Genomic DNA, 23,827 nt, shown 5'->3' with positions numbered 1-23,827 from the left:
ACGGGGCCAGTGCAATTACCATCCTGGTCTCGCAGGTGTGCACATGTGGAACAAGGGCATTCAATAGCCTGCAGCCGAGGGGAGTGACTACCCCGAGTACAGAATTCTGACAACCTCCAGGAGCCCACTCCGGAAACCCTAGCTCGGAAATCTTCTTGCCTTGGCCATTTATTTTATTTTATTTTATTTTTTAATTTTCTTATCCTCACTTGAGGATATCTTTTTTATTGATTTTTAGAGAGAGTGGAAGAGAGAGGGAAAGACAGAGAAAAATATCGATGTGAGAGAAACGTATCAATTGGTTGCCTCTGCACACACCCGACCAAGGCCGGGACAGGAGGAGCCTGTTACCAAGGAATCTGGCCTTAACCGAATCAAACCAGGGATCCTTCATGGTCTCTAGGCTGACACTCCATCCCCTGAGCCAAACCGACTAGGGCTACCTCGGCCCTTTTAGTTGACCAAAAAGATCTCAGACTCTCAGACTCATCATTCACACTTTGCATGGGAGAAAAAACTCTGTGACAACAAACAGAACTGGAGAGAAACAATATAAAAATCAAAATGGCAGAAGTGCAGAAATAATATAAGACCCAGATGATCAGCAAAAGCAACCTTTAATAATGACCCTAACAAATGCACCAATTAATAGAAGAAGAACGGCCATCAAAAACCACAGAGAGTGCAGGATGATGCTGACGAGTTCCTGATTAGAAGGTGATATGATTTAAGTGTTCAGGATTTCTAGCTCTTTCCACGGGAATGTGCACAGTAGGAGTTTTATAAGGTTGCTAAGCAATGCCTGGCAACCAGACTCTGGGATGAATCACTCATTAGGAATCTTTGATAACTCTAGTAAGGGAATAATTTTTGTTCAAGACAGTCAAATTTTAGAAACCCTTAATAATTCATGAGTTACAATAACTAGTAAATTGCCTTTAGCCATGCATAAAAATACAAATCTGTAATTGCCCATTTTTCATTAGAACAACTAAAAAAGAGACATTTTTTTTATTTTAGAAAAATCATTCACTTGGTCGACACATATTTGTTGAAAACCTACTAGATGCCAGGGACTGTTCTAGACACTAGAACAGACATTACAGAACCACAGACAGAAAACCATTAATGCTATTCTAGAATCCTATCAGGAAAACGAGGCTCAGAGAGGTAAAGCAATCTGTTCAGAGTTGCAAAGCACCGTGCTTCCCTGAAAGGCCACCTGGCCGTGTTAGGCTCAGAGAAGCCCGGTGATTCACCAGCCTGTCGCTGGCCCTCTGAGGGCTGGGAATGCCAGGACACAGGGCTTGGCTGTTGAGCATCTTGGAAAGTCTCCCACTTGACCTCGGGACCTCTGTGGTCAAGTGAGGGAAAGCCTATGACACGGTGTGGGTTTTTATTGGACCCAACCTCTGGCGAAGCTCGCCGTCATCTGGAGTGATGGAGAAAATTAAGTTACCACATTCTCACGTTTCAGCCTTTCGCCCGTTTTCCTTCGCAAACAGGAAATGTTTATTTAAATACAGCAGTCTCCAGCATGTTCCGGAGCCAAGCGAAAAACCAAAGATGTCCACTCTGGCCCCGCTCAACTGTTCAGGCCACCACCTCGCTGTGGGTGCGAAGAGGGCCCCTGCCTGCCTTTAGGCCAGACAGGGAGAGAGACACCCCCCCCACCCCCCCACCCCCTGCGTGAGAGTTCATTTGCATCTGTCTCCCCTTTTCCAGGCAGAGGTTGTGGCTGGAGAAGAATTACATCTGCGGGCTCCTTTTGTGCTCAGAAGGGTAAATGCAACATCTGTTTACTTTGTGCTCCGTGGTAAATGTTTTGTTTCAGGCACAACCATTCACTTCCTCTCCTCCTGTCCTCTATCTTTGCTACACGGATAATAAATTACACTGAATTCTCCTCTGCGTTTATTTAACTTGCTTGTGGGTGTCACCTCCCCGTTGTTGGGGGGGGGGGGGAATTGTCAGTAGTTTTTAAAGGACACAGAGTTTCTCTTTCTGTGAGATGTACTGGCATTAGGGAGAAGAAGCTGGAACACAGACCCCAACTGTGATAGCAGCTTCGTTACAAACAATTCCACAGGCCTCACTCCAGGCCGGAAGCAAAGTCCAAATGGTGACCACGTTATCCTCACCCAGGTTTTCTCCAATGGTGCACCACAAGCAGACACGGCCTCAGAATTAAAGAATGCCCAGAGAACAAAGCGTACTCGCATGCACGCGCGCACACACACACATACACACACATACACACACACACACACACACCTTCAGAAAAGCCTCTTTGGGAGGTAGAGCAGCAGGAGTGAAGAAGGGAGAAAATGCTTCTTCTTTGTTATAAAGCACAGTGTAAACATGTGAGATCAGAAAATGCATTTTAGGAAGATCCCAAGCATCTGACAGCAATGCTGACAAAACATACCCCATGACAAACTGAGCCCCGAGAAGCTCGGAGGGCTCACTGGAGGACGTTTCCTTTCCCCTCCTTTGCTTACATTCTTTAAGTTGAATTACAGGCTTTTTTCTGTGTATGCAATGTTTTTATACACATTTACTGGAATGCAGTAGATACTCAAGTAATGTTTGTGGAAGGAAAAAAGGAAGGAAGAAAAAAAGGAAGGAAGAAAGGAAGGAAGGAAGGAAGGAAGGAAGGAAGGAAGGAAGGAAGGAAGGAAAATTTCTCTAAAGAAATCCTTTGCTTAGACATGCCAAATATCTCCCCAAAAGTTTGCAGTCTTAAAACATTATATCTGAGTTGACTGAGAGTGAAGGGCGGTGAAGGACTATGGGCGGGCTGCTCCTAACCCTTACATTCATCCTGACCTCGCTTGCTCCTAAAGGCTACTCCTGCCCCCAGGAAGACAGAGCCTAGAATGAAGCCAGCCTTGGCGCATCACCTCATTGCACCCCAAAGTGGCACCAGTGTCCAGAATCAAGGCTCACGTATTCCAAAGCACCTCCTACTCTGCCAGTGCCTGCCAGTGACCATGACTCCAGCGGGGGCCCATGGAAATGCCAAGGACTCCAGTCTCCACCCAACTCTTCTCAGGTGTAGAGCAGACAGGAGCCCCCGAGCCGCCTGAGTCCTCTGGGGCGGGGTGCTCACTGCAGTCCTGCACCTATGACGCTTGTGAAGACATCCTATGTGTCAGGAGGAGATGGACCACTCTCCCCTGTTTCCCAAAATGCAACACGATTTTGAAAATAGGGGAGAAGTAGTCTCAAGATTCCCACAGGAGAGCTCAAGTCAACGTAAGCTAGCTGTGGTAACGCATATCTGAAGCAGCAGCAGCAGTTGCCTATTCTAAGCCCCAAGCCCAGTCAGAACCCTCCCAGGACCCTTTGATTATAGATTTTGACCGAAACTGACTCTTGTTCCAAGGAGGTCCAGCAGAGTAGTAGAGATGTGGTCTTAGGAACCAGATATGCTTGAATTTGAACACTTAACTAGCTACATGACTTTGAGCAAATGACAAGATGGCTTAACTGTAAAGTGAAATAATGAGCATAACCAGTATTCTATATAATGAAAGGCTAATAATGCAAATTGACTGAACAGAGCAATGACACTATGACATGCACTGACCACCAGGAGGCAGACGCTGAAGGCAGGAGCTGCTCCCTGATGGTCAGTGTGCTCCCACAGGGGGAGCACAGCTCAGCCAGAAGCCCTGAGGCTCTCCCACTTCTGCAGCAGTGCTAAGGATGTCCGACTGCCAGCTTAGGCCCACTCCACAGGGAGCAGGTCTAAGCCAGCAGTGGGCTCCCAGACCTGGCTGAGGGATTGCCCCCCCCCCCACACACACACACACACACATACCCCAGTGCACGAATCTCGTGCACCGGGCCTCTAGTAACTAATAAGACTGTTGTAGGGAGACAATGAGATATACATGCAAACGAACTGAGGCAGGAAAAGCATTCATCAAACATTAGCTCAGTTATTTTCTCACTAACTCATCTGGAGCTTTCAAGAAAGCTCCAGGAAAAAGGAAGGCAGTTCTATTGTGTCTCCACCCAAGGACCTATGAAGGGGAAGATTAGAAATGAGGTGGCAGGGGGTGATGAGCAGGAATAGCATGCTCTAGGACAGTTCATCTCACACTCAGCACCCTCCTCGTCCAGCCTAAAGTCAACAAGGCAGAACGCATCTACCCCTAAGACACGTGGGGAAAGGGGATGGACAGAGAGCCAGACACAGAGGAAGTCTACCACACGAGAGCAAACTCTCACCCACTTCTGGGCTGTGTTCCCAGGCCGGTTCCACCCTTTCTCCCCCTCTTCCCGACTCCCCAAACTGCACGCTAGGGAGAGCCCACCCCGAGTCCAAGTTTTGAATCTGGTCTGAGGATCAAAATGATAAATGTTTCCAAAACGTTGACATATGAAATGTAAATATTTGGTTGCACAATTGGGGTTAAAACGAGGGTCAATCCACCCCGCTCTCCCAGTGCCTCTCCTCCCGCTGCCAAGCCCAGGACCTGAGGCTGAGTGCGGTTTATAAGATTATAGCGCTTGGGCTCATTTAAAGGGTTGTCAGCATTTCCATTCTCCTCCTCTGGCCCTTTCGGGTAGGCATTTATAAGCGAGCCATAAAACATTAACCCGGGCTGCAGCTTGGCATCTCCGAGGCTGCACTCCGGACAGGGCGGCAGGGCGTGTGTTGCGAGCACCCTCTCTGAATTCGTTTGGTTCCTCGGAAGTCAGACCTTCATACACACATACACACTCTCAACTTTCCTCGCAAGGGCAGCCAGAGAGCGGCTGGCCCATTCTGATCTCCAAGCGGGTCACAGTCTGGGGCCCTCTCTCTTCCTCTCCCTGAGCATGACGCCCCATCACCCTTTCGCCTCTGCCCCTCTTTAAGAAGCTAGGATCCCTGATCCTCACCCCAAGACCTCCTGGGCTGAAATGTTCTCTTCTCTGTCTTCAGCCAGCCTTCTCCTTGGAAGCTGTCAGCGGGCCGGGTCTGCGGCCCTCACCCCCCGGGAGAGGCAATGCTCTTTGCCCATCCAGATCGCTCTCCCCAGCCCTGCCCAAAGCCGCAGCCCCCTGTCAGGGAGCGGAGGACCCGTCCAGAGGAGGGGGAGAGCAGAGACTGCACACAGCTTGGCCAAAGGCAGAGGCAGGCTTTGGCGCCCGGGGCCTCTCCGTGGAGCCCAGGTGGGTGGCCCGAGCGGGGCGGGGCAGGGGTACTCACAGGCGCTCGGCGTTGCGGGGGATGCCGCGGGGCACCGCCCGGAGGCCCAGCCCGTGGCAGTCCACGCTGGCGGCGGAGCAGGTACACTTGGTGGGGCAGGCGGCCGCGGGGCCCCCGCTCAGGACACTCGCCAGCGCCAAGGCCAGCGCCAGGCGGGCGCGCACGGCGGCGCCGGCCCCTGTCCGCCCGGGGGCCATGGTGCGCAGGGGCCCGCGCCCGGAGGAGTAAGCTGCCTCCGCGGGGCCAGATGCGTGGAGCCCCGGGCGGCGCGGGGGCGCACGGGGAGCGGGCGGCGGAGTTGGCGCGGAGGAGGAGCGAGCGGGGCGCTCAGGCGCACGGGGCGCAGGAGGAGCGGGGCGCGCCGGGCGAGAGGGAAGGCGGCGGCAGCTCCATCGGCGGGGCCGCCGCTGCCCCGCTGCGCATCGCTCGGAGCGCCCAGGTGCCGAGCGCCCCCTGGCCCCGCTGGCCCGCCGCCCGGGGCGCCGAGCGGGTCGGGGACCTGGGGCGGCCGCGCAGGGGGGCGCCGCGCCCGAGGAGGTCCGCCCGGGAGCGGGGCTCGGGGAGCCGGCGGCGAAGGCGGCCTGGGCACGGGGCAGCCGGGGGAGCTGGCCGGCGCTGGCTCTCTCCATTCACTGAGCGAGCAGGGCAGGCACCGGAGCCGCGGCCCACCCCGCCCGCCCCCCGCAAAAAGCGCCAGCTCCGCCTCCCATTGGCTGCGCCGCGCGTCATGTTGACTAAGTTGAGAACTTTGCTAGAGCAACCGAAGCCCGGAGGGAGGGGGCAGCGGAGGAGGAGGGAGAAGGGAGGGAAGGAGAGGGTCTTGGAACTGGGACTCATTCACCAAGGACGCACCAGGCTGGTGGCGCTTGTTCTTTCATCTGGCACTGAGCTAGGCACTCTGCTCATTTTTTTCTTTCCGCCCCAACTCTGTCCCGGAGAGGAGGCATTTAAGTACCCCATTTTATAGATTAAAAAAAAAAAAAAAAAAAAAAAAAAAAAAAAAAAAAAAAAAGCTCAGAGTAGTGATGTGACTTGCCAGAGGTCACACAGCTGCTAGGAACCCCAAACCGCTGCACTCTCTAATTCACCCACGTTTTTACATCACTGCCCATCAAAGCTGCATCGCTACCACATCGGCAAAGACCCTCTAAGATCCCCCCTAATCTTGACGAAGATCCACAACTTATTCCTAAAGGACCTACTGTAGTGACACGATTGCACTCCGTAGCCAGCCACACATGTCACAGAACATGGCTGTCCGTGTTGTTCAGGTCGCTGGTGACAAGCCCTACCCACCCCTGTGCCAGCCCTGCTTTGCCCGGACCCAGTGCCTGCAGTGCTCCAAAGAGCAGTGATGCTGCCTCCATAGTCCTTGTACCTCTGCAAGGTGACCCTGGGCCAACCATGCCACATCCGGGGCTTCCTTTCTCCGAAGACAGGGGCCCACAGCCCTGTGCCCACCTCACTGGCTAGTGTGGGGCCTCAAAGAAGAGAAAGTGTTTTTGCAAAACAGCCCTTCACCGAGGAGGCAGCGCCTCTGCCCCCAGCGCCTCCCCACTCCAGTGCCTGCTCTGAATTGGCCAGGTCTGAGCTTTTCCAGATGCCTGTGGGGAGGAGCTCGTGTGCTAGAGGCTCCATAAATACTCGCAGGAATGATTTTGTTTGTTTGTTTGCAGGCAGAGAGCAGGAACTGGAGGAAGTGTTGCCCAGACTTCCTCGGGGTCTACTCTCACTGGAAAAGTCTGAATGAGCCCTGCTCACCCACACATTCACACACACACACACACACACACACACACACACACACACACGTGCGCACGCTTACAAACACTCAGGCTCACACTCATACTCAGTCACACACACACAGGCACATGCATTCCCAGAACACAAACACAGTATCCCATGTACTAACAACGAAAACTACGCCACTGGGAACTCTTTCCTTTTCTTCCATAGAAATGCCATTCTGACTCCTTCTGCCTCATTTTCCTAAAGGAAACTTTCAATTATGTGACCACATCTTGTGAATATATAGCGGAGGTGCAGATTTTATTTTATTGTACTTAGCAGATTTTCAAAGCCTTAGTTCCAGGCACCTAATTGTACGTACGTGCACACACATATACACACATGCACACTTCAGCCTCCATCATTCATAAACACATTAGGTGCAATTTACAGCTGTTATTCTTGGGAACAGCTTTCCCTGCAGATGCTGTTGTGATCGCCCTCTGGTGGCCATAGAGGTCTTTGGGTCTCTGGGTCCTTGGGGTGACTTCAGCATTTAAGAACTCTAACCATCCTTTCCTCTGAAGCTTTCCTCCAAACCTTGAACCAATTTAGTACCAGGTCTGAGGCAGACGAGAGAGCTGGGCAAAGGCCCAAGGGCGCACAAGCATCTCAGACAGACAGTCTGGAGCAGACAAGAGCAGGGTTTTCTTTGTTTTCCCCAATGCACACTAGAGCATGTTCTGAATCCCTTCAGGCTGAGCTGGGTCTGTGCTCTGAGCACAGCGGGGAGGGGGAAGCTGTGTTTTCATTTAAACTGCTGGGAGTTTCATGAGCTACTATACCTTTAGGTGACCTCATAGGCATGGAGACATGCTTTTCCCTGGGAGAACGGAGTGCAGGGGTCAGTCATCCCCAAGGAAGAGGCAAGTGTAAGAAACAGGAAATATACAGGATGCTGGCCCCACAGGATCAGGGACTGTTTGAGCTGGAACAACCTCAGAATTCACCTAACCCAGCGTTTCTGCAAGTGCATTCTGACAACTACTAGTTCTGTGTGTTTCTTCATGAGTTCATTATGGGGTGAGGGTCGTATCCTAGGGCAAAAAATAGAATGAGAAGTGCTGCTCACTTGCACCTGTCTCAGAGATTTGCATCACAGGTGAGTGAATTTAAGACCCCCATGAAGTACTGTGGTAAGGAGATTGTTTAACCCTGTTTTCCAGGATAGCTGACCCCTTTACATATAAACTTAAATTCTTTGGACTATTTAGAGAACCCTCAATATCATTCCAATCTAATATGGAAACTGAGTCTCAGAGAGGGGAGAAATCTGGGTAAATCCTTGGAAAGTGAGGCTGCTGGGTCAGATTTTTTTTTTTTTTTTTTTAATGACTAAGTGTCAAAGATGTCTTTAGACTCTGTGATGTGATTTTTTCCCCCAGAAGCCTCCAGAACCAATTTTCAGATTTTTCTCTTTCCCCCCCTAGGTTTCTCAAAACAAATTGCCCACTCATTCCCTCGAGATAACCCTCTTCAAACTCCTCTACCTGTTTTCTGTGCCTGGGTAAAAAGCACCATCCTTCATAGGCCAGACAATAACTACTTGAAGTTAAAAAGGCCTTTAGGAGGCATTCAAAATTTATCAGGGGAAAAATGAAGGACGCTTTGAAAAGATAAGAACCAAGGTAAGATCTAGGTGTCAGGCCCAAGATTTCCAAATTCCCAGGAGGGAAAGACCGAGTGGCCCAACTTAGGCCACATGATCGCTGTCTTCGCCAGAGAAGATGAGAACCTATGAGTGACAGTCTTCACGGAAACTACACTTAGCTGGCAGGTAGGAACAGTGCTCTCAAAGGAAAACTGGGGAGCTGTCAGCTAACAAAGCAGGGGGGTGAAACACAAAACAGCACCAAAGCACCTTTCCTCTGTCTCACACCACAGCCATGCAGTTCCCGAGCCCTGTCAGTTCTCCCCATCATTGTCTCTATAGTTTGTCCCTCTGCATTGCGGGCCTCCTGCATGCCTAGCCTTTGCTCACATGGCACCCACATCCGTTCTCTAACTTTGTCCCACCAACCCATCCTTACTCTAATGATCAAAGGATTTTTTTTTCTAAAATGTAAACCTGGACAATGTAATCCTGAGCTTGGAAGTAGATTTTTGCCTGTACCACCATATCTCCCATCCGTCTCTGACACCCCTCAGCATCTCTCCTGGATCATCCTTCTCTGCTCTTTCCTATCTGGCCAGCCCACACTCAGTTTAGCTGGCCATTTCTCCAGAAAATCTCACTGGTCCAGGCTCTCGAATCCTCAAGGGCAGTGGCTCATCAAGTCCATTCACTCTACCATTTTATTATAAACACTTCATGCATACAGAGATGTCTAATCCATGTTTGCATGTCTGATACCTAGAGGTACAAATAAATCTATGATGATTGATGAGTGAATAAATGAACAAATATGTGAATGAATAATCTTCCTACTCAGCTAGCGTATTTGACATTCTCTTGTTGCAGTTTTACTTTGATGAGTGTTATTTGATCTTTTGGAGGAGGAAGAGGAGATTACATTCTTCCAGAATTTCTGGGATGGGGGTTGAAAATTATACCCCCCCCCTCCTTTCTGATTGTTTGCTCCCACCCCATTGACAGTTTCCATTTGTGCTGGTCATTCTCTGGTAGATTGTCCAGGTCACTCTCTGCTCACTGTCACCCTGTTTATTCCCCAGGAGGCTGACCTCTATGGGCTGCATCTCCTGCCCTCGCTTGGGCCTGGCCATGTGGGGAACCAGCTTAGAGAGCTGGAGAAGAGGCTGAGGCTTCCCCCACAAGGACAGCAGTTTGACAGTGCTTTACTTCCTCTACTGAAGGTCATAGTTCATGCCCTCCAGCTACCATTCCCACCCCCTAATCTCTGGAGAGGGTAGGAGAAGGCACAGCTTCCCACTGTTGCTAACCTGGGGTAGTAACCCATGCCTTATTGATTCCTTAATCCTGTCTCACTTTTCTAAATAGTCCCTTTACTAACTTTCTTCATTTACTCCTTTCAGTTATGCCATCTCTTTCCAATTCGGGACCCTGAAACTGGTACATTACTTCATGGAGCCACTAAGGCAGATCTTGGAGGAGCAGGTGAACAGGGAGGGAGTGGAGGGAGAATCCATGAAAACTCCAATTTGGGATTAGAACTGTGATCTCTATTAAATCATCCTGGAGAGAGAATAACTCATGTACATGAATTTTTAGGTCATTTCTGGAGATCAGGATTAAGGGAAAGGTACCATTAATTGTACCTGGGAGGCAATTTTTAAAAATGCAAATTGTTTCTTTCTTTCTCCCTTGAGATGAAGGAAATAATAAAGGCAAATCGCCAGTTAAACTATTGAGCCTCCCCAAGGGACAGGATCTACTCTGACTAGATAAATATTTGAGGAATTAAAATACCTATATAACCGACCCTAGGGAAGAAGATAGAGCCACAGAACTTTCCAAAATCCAGATCCACCTATAGTGGCTAAGCACTATTTGGTATTCACTCCAACCATGTAAGTGTGGTTCAGAACTTTCTTATTTTTATATGATCTTGCCAAATGTGGAGTCAGGCTCCTGGTCCTCAGTGCCAGAGTGGTGATCTGAGAGGCCTGGCAGACAGGTAAGTGCAGTCATGGCCTTCTCCAAATTATGCAATGAAGATTTGTCTCATATTTGAGCAAAGCAAGAACTATCACTGGGGAAATGGCTCTCTAATTTGAGAAATATTAATCACCTAATTAACCAGAACACCTGTTCATAAAACTCACTCCACCTAGGGAACTAGATTAAACAAAGTGTGAGGATGTGCCACACATTCTCAGATTTGGTGGTGGCATCTGCATTCTTGGCTGTCCTCTTTGGCACTGGGGTTCACAAAACTCTCTAGCCAGCTGTTAGGCTTGACAGAAACTTCAGAATGCCAGACTTGTTTAGCAAGCAATGATTAGTGTAAACTCAGAAAATTCCTCTTGCAACTCCATGGATGCCCCTGATGTGCTTGGGCATGTTCTGAGTGTTTTACATACAGTAATTCTTTAATCCTCACAACAACCAAATGAAGAAGTCCCCTACTGTGGCCAAAGTTGGCTGAATGCTCACAGATCCAATTTCTTCTTCCTGGATACACAGAAAGACTACATTTCCCAGAGGCCCTTGCAATTAGGTTGGGGCCATGTGCCTCATTTTGACCAATGAAGTATGTGCAGAAGTGATGCATGCCACTTTCAGACTTGGTCTTACATAATCAGGCAAGCCTTTCTTATTTTGGCTGGACAGATAGAGAGCATCCAGTGCAGGATCAGAAACTGCCTTGAGATAACGGCAATGCCACAGACAGAAAGACACTAGCATTCTTGAATCAACACATAGAAGGCAGTGGCCAAACTTAAACTCACCATTGAGATTTGAGGTTTGTTTATTATAGCCATTAGCCAGGCTGACATATCAGTGTAATCTTGGCAATTATGTTTTCCCAAATCACAAAGGACCAACCTTGTGAAAAGCTACTATTCTATGTGGTATGATTTCAGAAACAATAGGAAAATCTCCCTTCCCCCAAATAATACCTCTTCCTATTGGTTGAGAAAATGCTTTTAATCAGTAACCCTCATTATCTTCCCTTAATTTATTTCTTATTTATTCATTCAACATATATTTACTTCCTAGGTACAGGTTATGTTATATATGACACATGAGACAAAGTAAATGATTACTTTGGACTTGAGTATGGGCAGCTGATATATAATAATTAAACAAGAAAGTAAATATATAATTACTAATTTAAAAGTTTTGGGAAGGGAATTAACCAGGTGATGTGATAAAGACTAATTGTGTCTGGCAAAGTTTCAAAAAAGTGGTCAGGGGAAAAAACTTAAAAGATAAGAAGCTAGCAATGATATAATAAGGGGTGGAATCAGTAGGTCACCAATCCAAGAAACAAAGCAGCATAAGCACAGATCCTACAGTACAAGTGGGCTAGATGGAGGAACATAAAGAAGGTGGTGGGGAGGGGCACTATGGGTGAATTCTAGAACATGAGGGATACCTCCTGGGAAGGTGAGAATTATTTCTCCTTCACTGTTTTATTGACCCCAATCTATGTGAAATGTTACAATGAGTGACATTACTGCTTTGATTTGTGTATGAAGAGAAACCTAAACTCTTGGATTAATCTGAACCAACATAAATTCTATTGCAGTTCCAGGGGTTTTTGTATACAAGGGGGCTGGTAAACTAATTAGGAAATTTGTATTAAAGCTATCTGTACAGGTAGCATCACATTTTTTTCAGAGCTTTAAAATGTTTCAAATTAAAGCCAGAAATTTGTCATACAATATTTAAAAAAGTAATAACCAACTAGATGATAGCTATAGAAATTCCACTTTAAACAAAAAGACACAAAGAGGATAAACGTAAAATGATGGAAAAAGAATATAGCAAGAAAACACTAGTCAAAGAAAGTTAGAGTGGATATAATAACATTAGAGTAGATTAAAAATATGCATTATTTCTCTGGATAAAATAAGAGACATTTTATAATTATAAAGGAGTCAATTCTCCAAGAAGACAGAAAAATCCTAAATATGAATGCAGCCAACAACAGAGCTTCAAAATACATGAAAACAAAACCTAGTAGAACTAAATGAAGAACTAGACCACTCACAGTTATAGTTTGAAGTATCCACACTCTTATCTCAGTAATTGCTAGAACAGGCAGAAAACAAATCACTAAGGATATATTAGACACTTGAATAACACTAACAATCAAATAAGCCTAATTGATATTGAGAGAACTCTCCAGCCAACATGGCAGAATACAAATTATTTTCGAGTCCTCTTGAAATATTCAACAAGATAAACTCTAGTTTGGACTGTAAAGCAAGATACAATAATTTTAAAAGGATTTTAATTATATTAAAATATTTATTTGGCCATAATAGAATTAAACTAGGAATAAAAAACACAGGGATATGTAGAAAATCATTTAAAATGTTGAAAATCAAACATCATTTTTATAAATAAACCATGGTGAAAGAAAAAATAACAAAGAGAAATTTAAAAATATTTTGAAGTACTGTAAACTAATCTGAAAAACAAATTATGAACATTAATGGAATGAAGCAGTGTTTAGAGGGAACATTTTGTCACTAAATACTTATATTACCAAAGAATGAAGGTTGAAAATCAATAACCTAAGATTCCACTTTTAAAAACTAGATAAAGAAGAACATGTCAAACCCAAAGTAAATAAAAGGAAGGAAATTATTAAATAAAGAGCAGAAATCACTAAAATTGAAACAGGAATGCAATGGAGAAAAACCAATGAAATCAAAATTGTTTATTTGAGAAGATAAATAAAATAAAAAAAATACTTTAAAAATAATATTTATTTAAAAAGAGAGAAGACAGCCGTAGCTGGTTTGCCTCAGTGGATAGAGTGTCAGCCTGTGGATTGAAGAGTCCCAGGTTTGATTCCAGTCAAGGGCACATGCCTGGTGTGGACTCGATCCCCAGTGTGGGGAATGCAGGAGGCAGCCCATCAATGATTCTCTCTCATCATTGATATTTCAATCTCCCTTTTCTTTTCCTTTTCTCTCTGAAATCAATAAAACATATTAAAAAATAAAAAGAGAAAAGATATAAATTATCAATATTAGATATGAAATAGGGAATATTTCTATATAGCCAACTAATATTAAAATAATAATAATAGGCTATTAACAAAAGCTTTATTTGATAACTAGAGGCCTGGTGCACGAAATTCATGCATGGTGTTATGTCCCTCAGCCCATCCTGCACCCTCTCCAATCTGGGACCCCTCAAGGGGTTTCTGACAGCCTCTTTAGGATCTGGCCTAAACGAGCAGTTAGATGCCCTCTCACAATCTAGGACTGCTGGCTCCCAAATGCTTGCCTGCCTGCCTGCCTTCCTGATTGCCCCTAACCACTTCTGCCTGCCAGCCTGATCACCCCCTAACCATTGCCCTGCCAGCCTAATTGATGCCTAACTGCTCCCCTGCCAGCCTGATTGCCCCCAACTGCTCTCCCCTGCAGGCCTGGGTTCCCCCCACCCATTGTTCTTCCCTGCAGGCCCAGTCACCCCAAACTTTCCTCCTCTGCAGGCCTGGCCACCCCTAACTGCCTTTCCCTATAGCCTTGATCACCCCCATCTGCCCTCCCTTTCAGGCCTGGTCCCTCCCAACTACCCTCCCCTGCTGACCATCTTGTGGTGGCTATCTTGTGTCCACATCGGGGCAGCCATCTTTGACCACATAGGGGCAGCCATCTTGTATGCTGGAGTGACAGTCAATTTGCATATTACTCTTTTATTAGATAGAATATAGATCACAAAGACAAATTCCTTGGAAGACAACAATTACAAAAGCTCACTCAATAAATAAATAGTCAAGTTAGCCCTATTAAAAACTGAATCCATACTTTAAAAACCTTCCTATGAAGAGAACCCAGGTTAGATGGTTTCCCTGGGAAATATGACCAATTTTACACAGCCATAAAATAGAAAAAGAGAGAACACTTTCTAACTCACAATTAGGTCAGAATTACTCTGATACCAAAACCAAAAACATTATTTTTCCCCTTTTTTTATTGTCTAAAGTTTTACATATGTCTCCTTTTCCCCAATTGACCCCCTCCCCCCAAATCAGGCCATTCCCACCCTGGGCAAGCCCCCACCACCCCAGCATCCGTGTCCATTGGTTATGCTAATATGTATGCATAAAAGTTCTTTGGTTGCTCTCTAGCCCCCTCCCGTTTCCTCCCCTACCATTTGTCTCTAAATCAATCTACTCTTATTCATCAAATTATATTGATCATTATATCACACATATGAGTGAGATGATGTTATATTTACCTTTCTCCGACTGGCTTATTTCACTTAGCATAATGCTCTCCAGTTCCATCCATGTTGTTGCAAATGGTAAAAGTTCCTTCTTTTTATAGTGGCATAGTATTCCATTGTGTAGATATACCACAGTTTTTTAATCTACTCATCTGCTGACAGGCACTTAGATTGTTTCCAAGTCTTAGCTATTGTAAATTCTGCTGCTATGAACGTAGGGGTGCATATATCCTTTCTGATTGGTGTTTCTGGTTTCTTGAGATATAGTCCTAGAAGTGGGATTACTGGGACAAAGACATTATTTAAAAATATAAATTATATATCTACATCCTTCCTAAATTTTAAAAATCTTTACAAAATATAAGAAAATGAAATTCAGTAATAAACAAAAATGGTAATATATTATTATAAAGTATAATTTATACCAGGTATGAAAAGTTGGTTTAATACCTAAAAATTATTCCATGTCATTTACTACATTAACAGAATAAAAAGGAAAAAGCCTATGATCTTCTAGGTAGATACAGAAAAAGCATTTGGCAAATTTTCACATGTATTTTTGATATAAATTCTCATTAAACTATGAAAAAGGGAACTTCTTCACCTTGATAAAGGACATCTACCAAAAATTACAGTTAATAAATGATAAAAGATTGAATGCTTTCCTCCTAAAATCAGGAACAAGGCAAGGATGTCTGATTTCACCTTTCATTTTCAACGCTATACTAGAAGTCCTAGCCAATGTAGTAATATGAGAAAAGTAAAAAGACATACAGATTTTATTTTTAAATGTAATACATCTTTATTGCTCAGATTATTATAATTGTTCCTCTGCCCCCCCCCCCAAGCTCCGCTCCACCAGGTTCCTACACCACCCTCTGCCCTTACCTCCCCCACACTGTCCTCATCCATAGGTGTATGCTTTTTTGTCCAGTCTCTTCCCACACCCCCACTCCCCTTTTCCCCAAGAATTGTCAGTCTACTCCCTTTCTATGCCCATGATTCTATTACATTCACCAGTTAATACTGTTCATCAGATTTTTTATTCCCTTAAGTTTTGTTTTTTTGTAGAAATTGACAGGGGAATTCAAAGGATTATATAGAAAAGGATTATATATTCGATTCTGGTCAAGGGCAATACCTAGGTTGCAGGCTCCTCTTTAGCTCTGGCTCTGGTCGGGGCCGTGCAGGAGGCAACCAATCAATGTGTTTCTCTCACACACATTGATATTTCTCTCTGTCTTTCCCTCTCACTTCCACTCTCTCTAAAAATCAATGGACTGATTGATGCTTCTCTGTCTCTGGATCTGTTTTTGTTCATCAGTTTATGATGTTCATTATATTCCACAAATTCATGAGATCATCTGATATTTAGAATGGATCAAACCTCAGAGGGAAGGCAGGGGAGGGTGGGGGGAAAGGGGGAAAGATCAACCAAAGGACTTATATGCATGCATATAAGCATAACCAGTGGACACAGACACTAGGAGTGTGAAAGCATGGGGAGGTGGGGGGGTGTGGGAGGATAAGGACATATATGTAATACCTTAATCAATAAAGAAAATAAATTTTAAATAAATAAATATCAATGGAAAAATATTCTTAGGTAAGGATTAAAAAATACTATAAAGACACAGCAATCAAAACAGTGTAGTATTTGTAAAAAGAAAGACACATAGATCAAGGGAATAGAATCAAGAATTCAGAAATATATATATATATATATATATATATATATATATATATATATATATATTTTTTTTTTTTCTACCACAGTGCCAAGGTATTTCAATAAATAAAAGATAATGTTTTCACCAATGAGTGCTAGAACAATTGGCTATCTATATGTTAAGTAAGTAAATAACATTAACCCTTTTCCTGCACTCTAAACAAAATTAACCTGAATTGGTCCATAAAATCTTGGAGAAGATGAGAAGAAAATTATTTTGAACTGGGGTTAGACAAAGACTGAGATAAGCTCTATCAAGCATAGGCAAATACAGAAGACAACTGAAAAGTTGAACTTAATCAAAATTTGAAAAAAAAATCTGTCATTTAAAAATACTTTAAAGAAAATAAAAAGATAAGTGACAAACTCATAAAGTTAGAGGTTTAAGACAACAAAAATTTCTTCACTTACAGGTGGGAAGTCCAACATGAATCTCACTGGGCTCAGATCAAGGTGTTGGAAAGGCTGTATTGCTTTCTGGATGTTCTAGAAGATAATCCCTTTCCAGCTTCCAGAAGGTCACCTTCTCTCCTTGGCTCATCCCTGCCTTTTTTAAGTAACGTTTATCCGAATCTTACTCTCCTGTTCTCACTTCTGACTCCTTTTTCCACATGAAAGGACCCCTGTGATTACATTGGGCACACCCCGGCAAATCTTTTTTTAAGGTCAGGTGATTTGCAATCTTAATTTTATCTGCAAACTTAATTTTCTTTGCCAAGTAACCAACACATTCACAGATTCTGAAGATTAGGAAATGGACATCCTTAGGGAGCCGTTACTCTGCGTACCACAAAGGATGTGCATGTGTCAGCTTTGTTTCACTGTGTAACACTTTTCCAAAGTGTCTGTACTAATTTAGACTCTAAAACAGTGGAGTAGAATTCCAATTGCTTGATCTTTACCAAGGCTTATTTTTTCACTTTATTTTGTTGGTGTTATACTGGTAATCTCACTGACATTTTAATTTCTATTTCCCCAATGACTAATGATGTGTTAACTGGATTTTGGAAAGCTTCTTTTTTGAAGTACTGACTTGAATCTTTTGCCCATTTTTTCTATTGGGTTTTTCTCTTTATCATTAATCTATTGGAGTTCCTTGGATATTATGGGTAGCAATCCTTGTCAAATATATGTACTGTAAATATTTTCTCCCACTCTGTGGCTTGCCTTTTCACTTTCATGGTGGGGCCTTTTGACAAATCGAGGTACTTAATTCTAAAACTGTTTTTCAGTGTTACTATTTTATGGTTATTCTATTTAAAAATATTGCTTAAAGATATTTTCCATGTTTTCATTTAGAAACCATATCTTTTTTTATATTTAGATGTACACTACATTATATGATGTGAGATATAAATCAAAATTCAATTTTCTCATATTTCTATCCAATTGATAAAAAATTAATTTGTTGCACAAACACTTCAGCTCCTACTGCATTCAGTTTCACTTCTGTCATAAAATAAGGAAACATATATGTGCATGTGTTCTATTGATTTTTAAATTTGAAATGCAAAGCTTTTAATTTTTAAAAGATCTGCCAATTTCATTTACAAGTAGTTTTTCCCCCAAATTTCAAAAGTAGTATTCTACATTTCCGTAAATATTACTTCAAATATTCAAGAGGTACTTTTTAATATAGTCTTTATCATATAGTTCCATTATTTCAGACTTGTGGAGCAGTAGTTCCCATTTTGTTATGTCAGCTGATCTCACAGTGGATTGCTTCTCTACGTAGCTTTATTTTTTTGTATGCAACCTTCTTTTCAATGAGCTGTGTGTGTGTGTGTGTGTGTGTGTGTGTGTGTGTGAAAAATATGCAAGAAGACTTTTGACTTAACACATAAGAGTTTATTTTTCTCATGCAAAGTCTGAAGCTGCCTTCAAAGCAGTGCTCCAGCAATCCAGCTGTTTCTATGCAGTGGCTAAACTGCCTCAAAATGCAGCTGCCACTGTCATTGAGGAATAAAAAAGGAAGAGTAGGAGATCTCATGCCTTCTTTTCTGTGCTTCAGTCTAGAAGTGACCTATGTCAACTTCCACTTACAGTCCATTGTTCAGAAATAAGTCACATGACCCTAACTATAACCGGGGCAACACAGGGATATTTGGTGAGCAGTAAACCTTTCAGCTGTTTAATCATACATAACCCTTTGCCCCATTCTTCCCAGTTGTAAAAAACATTCAAGCCCTCCCTTCCCTCCATGGGAAGCAATACAAGTGTAGAATCAGTCATTCCATCCAGTTCAAGCTCCATCAGATCTGGACGTGGTTTCCTTTGCCTTGAGGACTATGAACCAGAAAGACAAATATCTGCTCCTCTCCCCAACACAGTGGTAGAGCACCAGCAGGACTTCAGTGAGCACATCCAGCCATTCAGGAAGGGGGACCAGGGAGATGCACAGCAGTCACTTGTTGGCAGCAATGCTGGGCAGATGTTATGAGGTCCCGCTTCGATGGGCATAGACATTTCTTGGTTATTATTTAGTTTCTTTAGGAATCATAGAATATCAGGGTCTTGGAAGGCTTGTTTTTCAGATAGCGGTGTCACTAATTCTCCCTCATGGTTGACTACTTCTACCTTCTTGTGTATCCTGTAATTTTTGTTTGTGAATTGATCATCAGTAAGTATTTATGTGTGCATGAGTATAGTAGTCAGTCATATGAAAGCATTTCTGGAAATTGCTTCAGGAAATTCACCAGTCAGTCCGGGGCTGCTTTCCACACCCCCCCCCCCCCCCCAAACATCAGTTTCTCAGTTGGAGATTTTTATGTCACAAATAGGGTAAATTTAAACTCACATTCACCTAAGCACAAGGTTGTGATTTGATTTCTCATGGGAAATTTCTGACTTCTCTGAGCCACAGGGCATTAAGTTAAAGACTTTCTTGTCCTTTTTTCAATCTCATTGCCTCCCAGAGATAACAGGTATCCTAAAGATGGTCTGAATCCTTCCCATTTATGTAATTTCAGTTTATTGTGCATCTAAAATAGTATATATTCTTGAAATATATATATATATACTATTTAAATATATGATTAATATATACATTTAAAATTTATATGAATGCCATCACATTTGTGGTCATTCACTGCAACTTGTCCTCCCTCCCCATAAGCATATATTTAAGATGTAAATATGCTGATAGAGATATCAAGCTCATTCATTTTAATTGTTCTATAGTATTTTATTATTAAACAAAACCCTAAAAAATTTAACATTTCTTTTTTCATTTTTCTATAAATAGAAATTTAGGTTGTTTCCAATTCTTCAGTACAAATTATGTTGCATGAATATTCGTTGTACACATTTGTGGAAGAGTATTTGGGCTGTAAAATTGTTGTGCATGTATTGGGTTATAGGATTTGAATATCTCTAACTGTATTGAAGATTAATAAATTACTATCCTAAGTGGTTGTGCCAGTTTATATTTATGAGCATTTTGATGGACAATATAATGTTGGCTTTTCAATATCCAACTCAAACTTGGTTTTGTTATATCTTTAACATTTTTCCATATAATAGATATAAATGTTCTCTTGTGGTTTTAATTTGCAATTATAAGATTGAGTTTTTTAATGATTATTGACTTTTCATGTTTCTTCTGTGAATTTTCCATTTGTCTACTATTATAAATTAATGTGTCCTGTACTGATTTATGAGGAACTTTTATGTTTCTGGATGTAATCCTTTGTCAGCTCTGTGAATAGTATTTCCTTCCAGTTTGTGGCTTGAAGGTCTTTCCTGGATCCTAAGAAATCATTACCTGGTTGATGTTTATGGAGTCTGTTGCTAAAATACATTGTTCATGCTTTTGCACCCTGCTTTAGTGTAGCATGGACACCCCAAGAGTAGGTGACATTTCCATGTTCCTCTGGGACCCGTGCAGATCTTGCTCTTAAAGCTGGGCTGAAGTCCTCACCGAGCTGTGTTTCTGGGGCTCCTGACAGCCAGGAGGATGCAGGGTTCTCTGGTCACTATAGACCTTCTGCAGACCCTTCACTTGATGCTGTAAGACTGTAAACTAAAAAAACTGGAGGCCTAAAAAAAATCACCATTTTAGCAAGAACTCATTAGTAGTCATGGGAAAACTTCCTATGAGCTGTTCACAAACTGAAAATGGTACTGAGATGCAAGATTGGAAGTTTTTTGTCTTGTTTGTTTGTTTTTAACATGGAAGACCTATAAGTTATCAAAAACATTGCACAAGGTTTCTACCATAACTTGTAATGTTTAATTTTAAGAAAGGATCATAGAAATAGGACTACAATTTATATTAGAGCCACCACACATGTACACTATATCTTGGTTGTTATTTAAAGAGCACTGAAGAGCCTTAGCTGTGCACTCCCAGCAAGGGCTGCCTTCTCTTGAAACCTCATTCTCACTATGGCCAATTAAGGATAGTTGAGTGTAATATAGGAACCAACAATATCAGATGCTGTTCCAGGCTCAAATGGGCATCACTGGTGGCCCCAGACACTGGGGGAGAGGGACAGAAGAAATGGCACTAAGAATATCCATTCCCCAAAACCGGCTATCCTTCACAGAACCCAAACTCTTACTATTGCTCAGTCTGATACCATGCCTGGCCCCAGCAGTCATGCCTGCTCAGCATTCCTGCAGATGGATATCATTTTCCAGAATGGAGTTCGGAAAATGATATTTTTCTTCTGTCATGATAACATCCCCACAATTGGGGTGGGGGGGCTAGAAACTGATATTTTTTGAGGTCACACTTCATTTCCCCCAGCGTGATGCAGTCTAAGGAAAAGGGTTTGGTTTCTAAGAAGCAGTGGGGACTCTAGGAGCTGAGTATCTGCTGGGGTTGTGCCTTGGAGTTTGATGAGTTTTTTGCAGTCTCCTTAAGTGGGAGAATATAAAATCCTGCAGAGAAATGGTTCAACATGAGCCAGTTGGTGAGAATTTGTCAGATCAATGAGGGCCAATTCCGAGTTCCCCACAGGGCTTCCTAATGTCCTGGGACACTCAGCTGAACTATCTATTAAGAATATTTTCCCCAGTCATTTGTGTTAGATTATAGGCTATAAACTGCTTATTGTTGCTTGTCCACCATAAATATAAAGCAATTATTTTTAATGCAGGCAGCTGTTGGGCTGGCTTCTCCATGATGCTTTGCCCAGGGACTCACATTCTGCTGTTTTCTCCTTCATCAAGTGCATTTCTGATTGTGTTTCTGCTCCACTGCATACCACACACATGGTGGTGGGGGGTATAAATTTTCCTGGCAGAGCTTTGTTTGGACAAGGGTTTCTATAAATATCCAAAAGGAATTGAAGGTGCAGAGGGGCGATTTTAAGTTATACAAAATCTGGTGACTGAAGCCCTCATCACAAACTCTACTTTCTTAAAATGACTTTGGAAGCACCAACCCATTTTTTTCTAACCTCCAGCAACAGGATTTTGGAGTTTGGAGAGCTACCATGCAGGAGCTGTAGTCAAGGAAAATCACAGACAACAACAGAACCGCAGCATTTCAAAGGGAATAAATACTTCAAATCCTCTTGCCTCTTGCCCTCCAGTCTCCTTCCTGCTGGATCTTTCATTGGCTGAACCCAAACAGAAGCCAGAAAGCCCAAGGAATCCATTAAGATCAGCATCCCCCACCACCAGGAATAAGGAGAGGACAGGAGAGAAGAGGGGAGGGGAGGGGAGAGAAGGGGAAGGGAGGGGAGGAGAGGGGAGGAGAGGGGAGAGGAAAGGAGGGGAGGGGAGAGAGAAAGGAAGGGGAGGGGAGGAGAGGGAAGAGGAGAAGAGCAGAGGAGAGGAGAGGGGAGGGAAGGGGAGAAGAGGGGAGGGGAGGGAGGGAGGGAGAGAGAGAGAGAGATGGAAAGGGAGAGAGAGAGAGAGAGAGAGAGAGAGAGAGAGAGAGAGAGAGAGAGAGAGAGAGAGAGAGAGAGAGAAATGGAGAATAACCAGCACAGAAGGTTTTTTAGCTTGTAAGCAACATGATCAGATTTGTATTGCAAAATGTCCTCTGAAGAACATCAATGGTCACGATTAAGAGTTGGAAGGCCTTAATGAGGCATCTATACTAAATAAAGGAACATTAATAAGTGGTAGCTTAAGCCAGAGTGGTTGCTGAGTTGATGAGGGAGAAGTGAACTAATTTAGGGATTTATAACATAGCAGAGCTTGGCCAAGATTGGAAGAAACTCCACAGGCTTCAAATCACACCCTTTCATTGCTGTGAGATAATTAAGGCTCATTAAAATAAAATAAAAAAGATTTGAGCCAAAGGTAGCATTTTCTCCCACCCCTACCACCTTCTCTATCACACTGACTCTGTCCACATGCTGTGCCTGGAGTAGACCCTGCTCCTTCACTTCATTCCCCTGGACAAATCCCTTCCTTCTTAAGGCCCCTGAGGGAAATGTTAGCAATACTTACACTTCGCAATACTTGACTCTGTCTTCTTGACTGTAGTTTTTTTCAACTCCATGACCTCCCTCCTCTCCTTGGTGGGGAGACCTGAACATTAGCAAGCCTTGTAGAGTTGTATACCTTGAGCTCACCTCAGTGTCTGGATCAGAATAAACAAGGGGTTCTGGAAAAGCAAAGCATGATCGCTTTTTACATTTCTAATAGTGAACCATTTTTGAATGTTTATTCTATGTTGGAATATATTTAAATCCCCAAATCAAAAGGGTAGCATCTATATCACCACACTTTTAAAATGAGTCAACTGACGCTCAGACAGATTAAACAACTTGATCAAGATCCAATGCTGGTAAGTGGAAAAGCTGAGACTCAAACCCAGGTCTCCCTGCCTCTAAAGATCTATGGTCTTGCCGAAACTGGTTTGGCTCAGTGGATAGAGCGTCAGCCTGCGGACTGAAAGGTCTCAGGTTCGATTCCGGTCAGGAGCATGTACCTTGGTTTCGGGCACATCCCCAAAAGGGGGTGCACAAGAGGGGCAGCTGATCGATGTTTCTCTCTCATCGATGTTTCTAACTATCTCTCTCTTCTTCTCTGTAAAAAATCAATAATATATATATATATATATAAAAAAGATCTATGGTCTTAACCATAACTCCATACTGCTTCTCACCTACTTGACATAGCAATGTGTAGGCTCTCTTGTTTGGGGCATTGGGATTGGGGGGAGCATTCCAGGCATCAAAAAGAAGGTAGTGGTAAAAAGTCAAGGATGGTGACCATCAATCCCTTTCTTCCTGTGTGTACATGTTCCTCTTTGTATCAAGAACAGTTGTCTAATTTCCCTTCTCTTCAATCTGGTATGGTCTCAGTG

The 23,827-nt window shown here is 43.5% G+C and overlaps 1 protein-coding gene across 1 annotated transcript in view; it reads right to left on the bottom strand.

Annotated features, from left to right (window-relative positions):
* Positions 1 to 5,860, bottom strand: part of SLIT3 (slit guidance ligand 3) — a 496,706-nt gene extending 490,846 nt beyond the window's left edge. Inside the window, exon 1 of the mRNA XM_084884010.1 lies at positions 5,207 to 5,860. Within this exon, the coding sequence (XP_084740136.1) occupies positions 5,207 to 5,835 (629 nt within the window). The 5' untranslated portion in view covers positions 5,836 to 5,860. The remainder of the gene's footprint in view (positions 1 to 5,206) is intronic.
* Positions 5,861 to 23,827: the final 17,967 nt, after the last annotated feature.

This window comes from Pipistrellus hanaki, assembly GCF_964339955.1.
Source record: "Pipistrellus hanaki genome assembly, chromosome: 5".
NCBI lineage: Eukaryota > Metazoa > Chordata > Mammalia > Chiroptera > Vespertilionidae > Pipistrellus > Pipistrellus hanaki.
The sequence above is the reverse complement of the archived record's forward strand: the minus strand, read 5'-3'. Positions and strand labels throughout refer to the sequence as shown.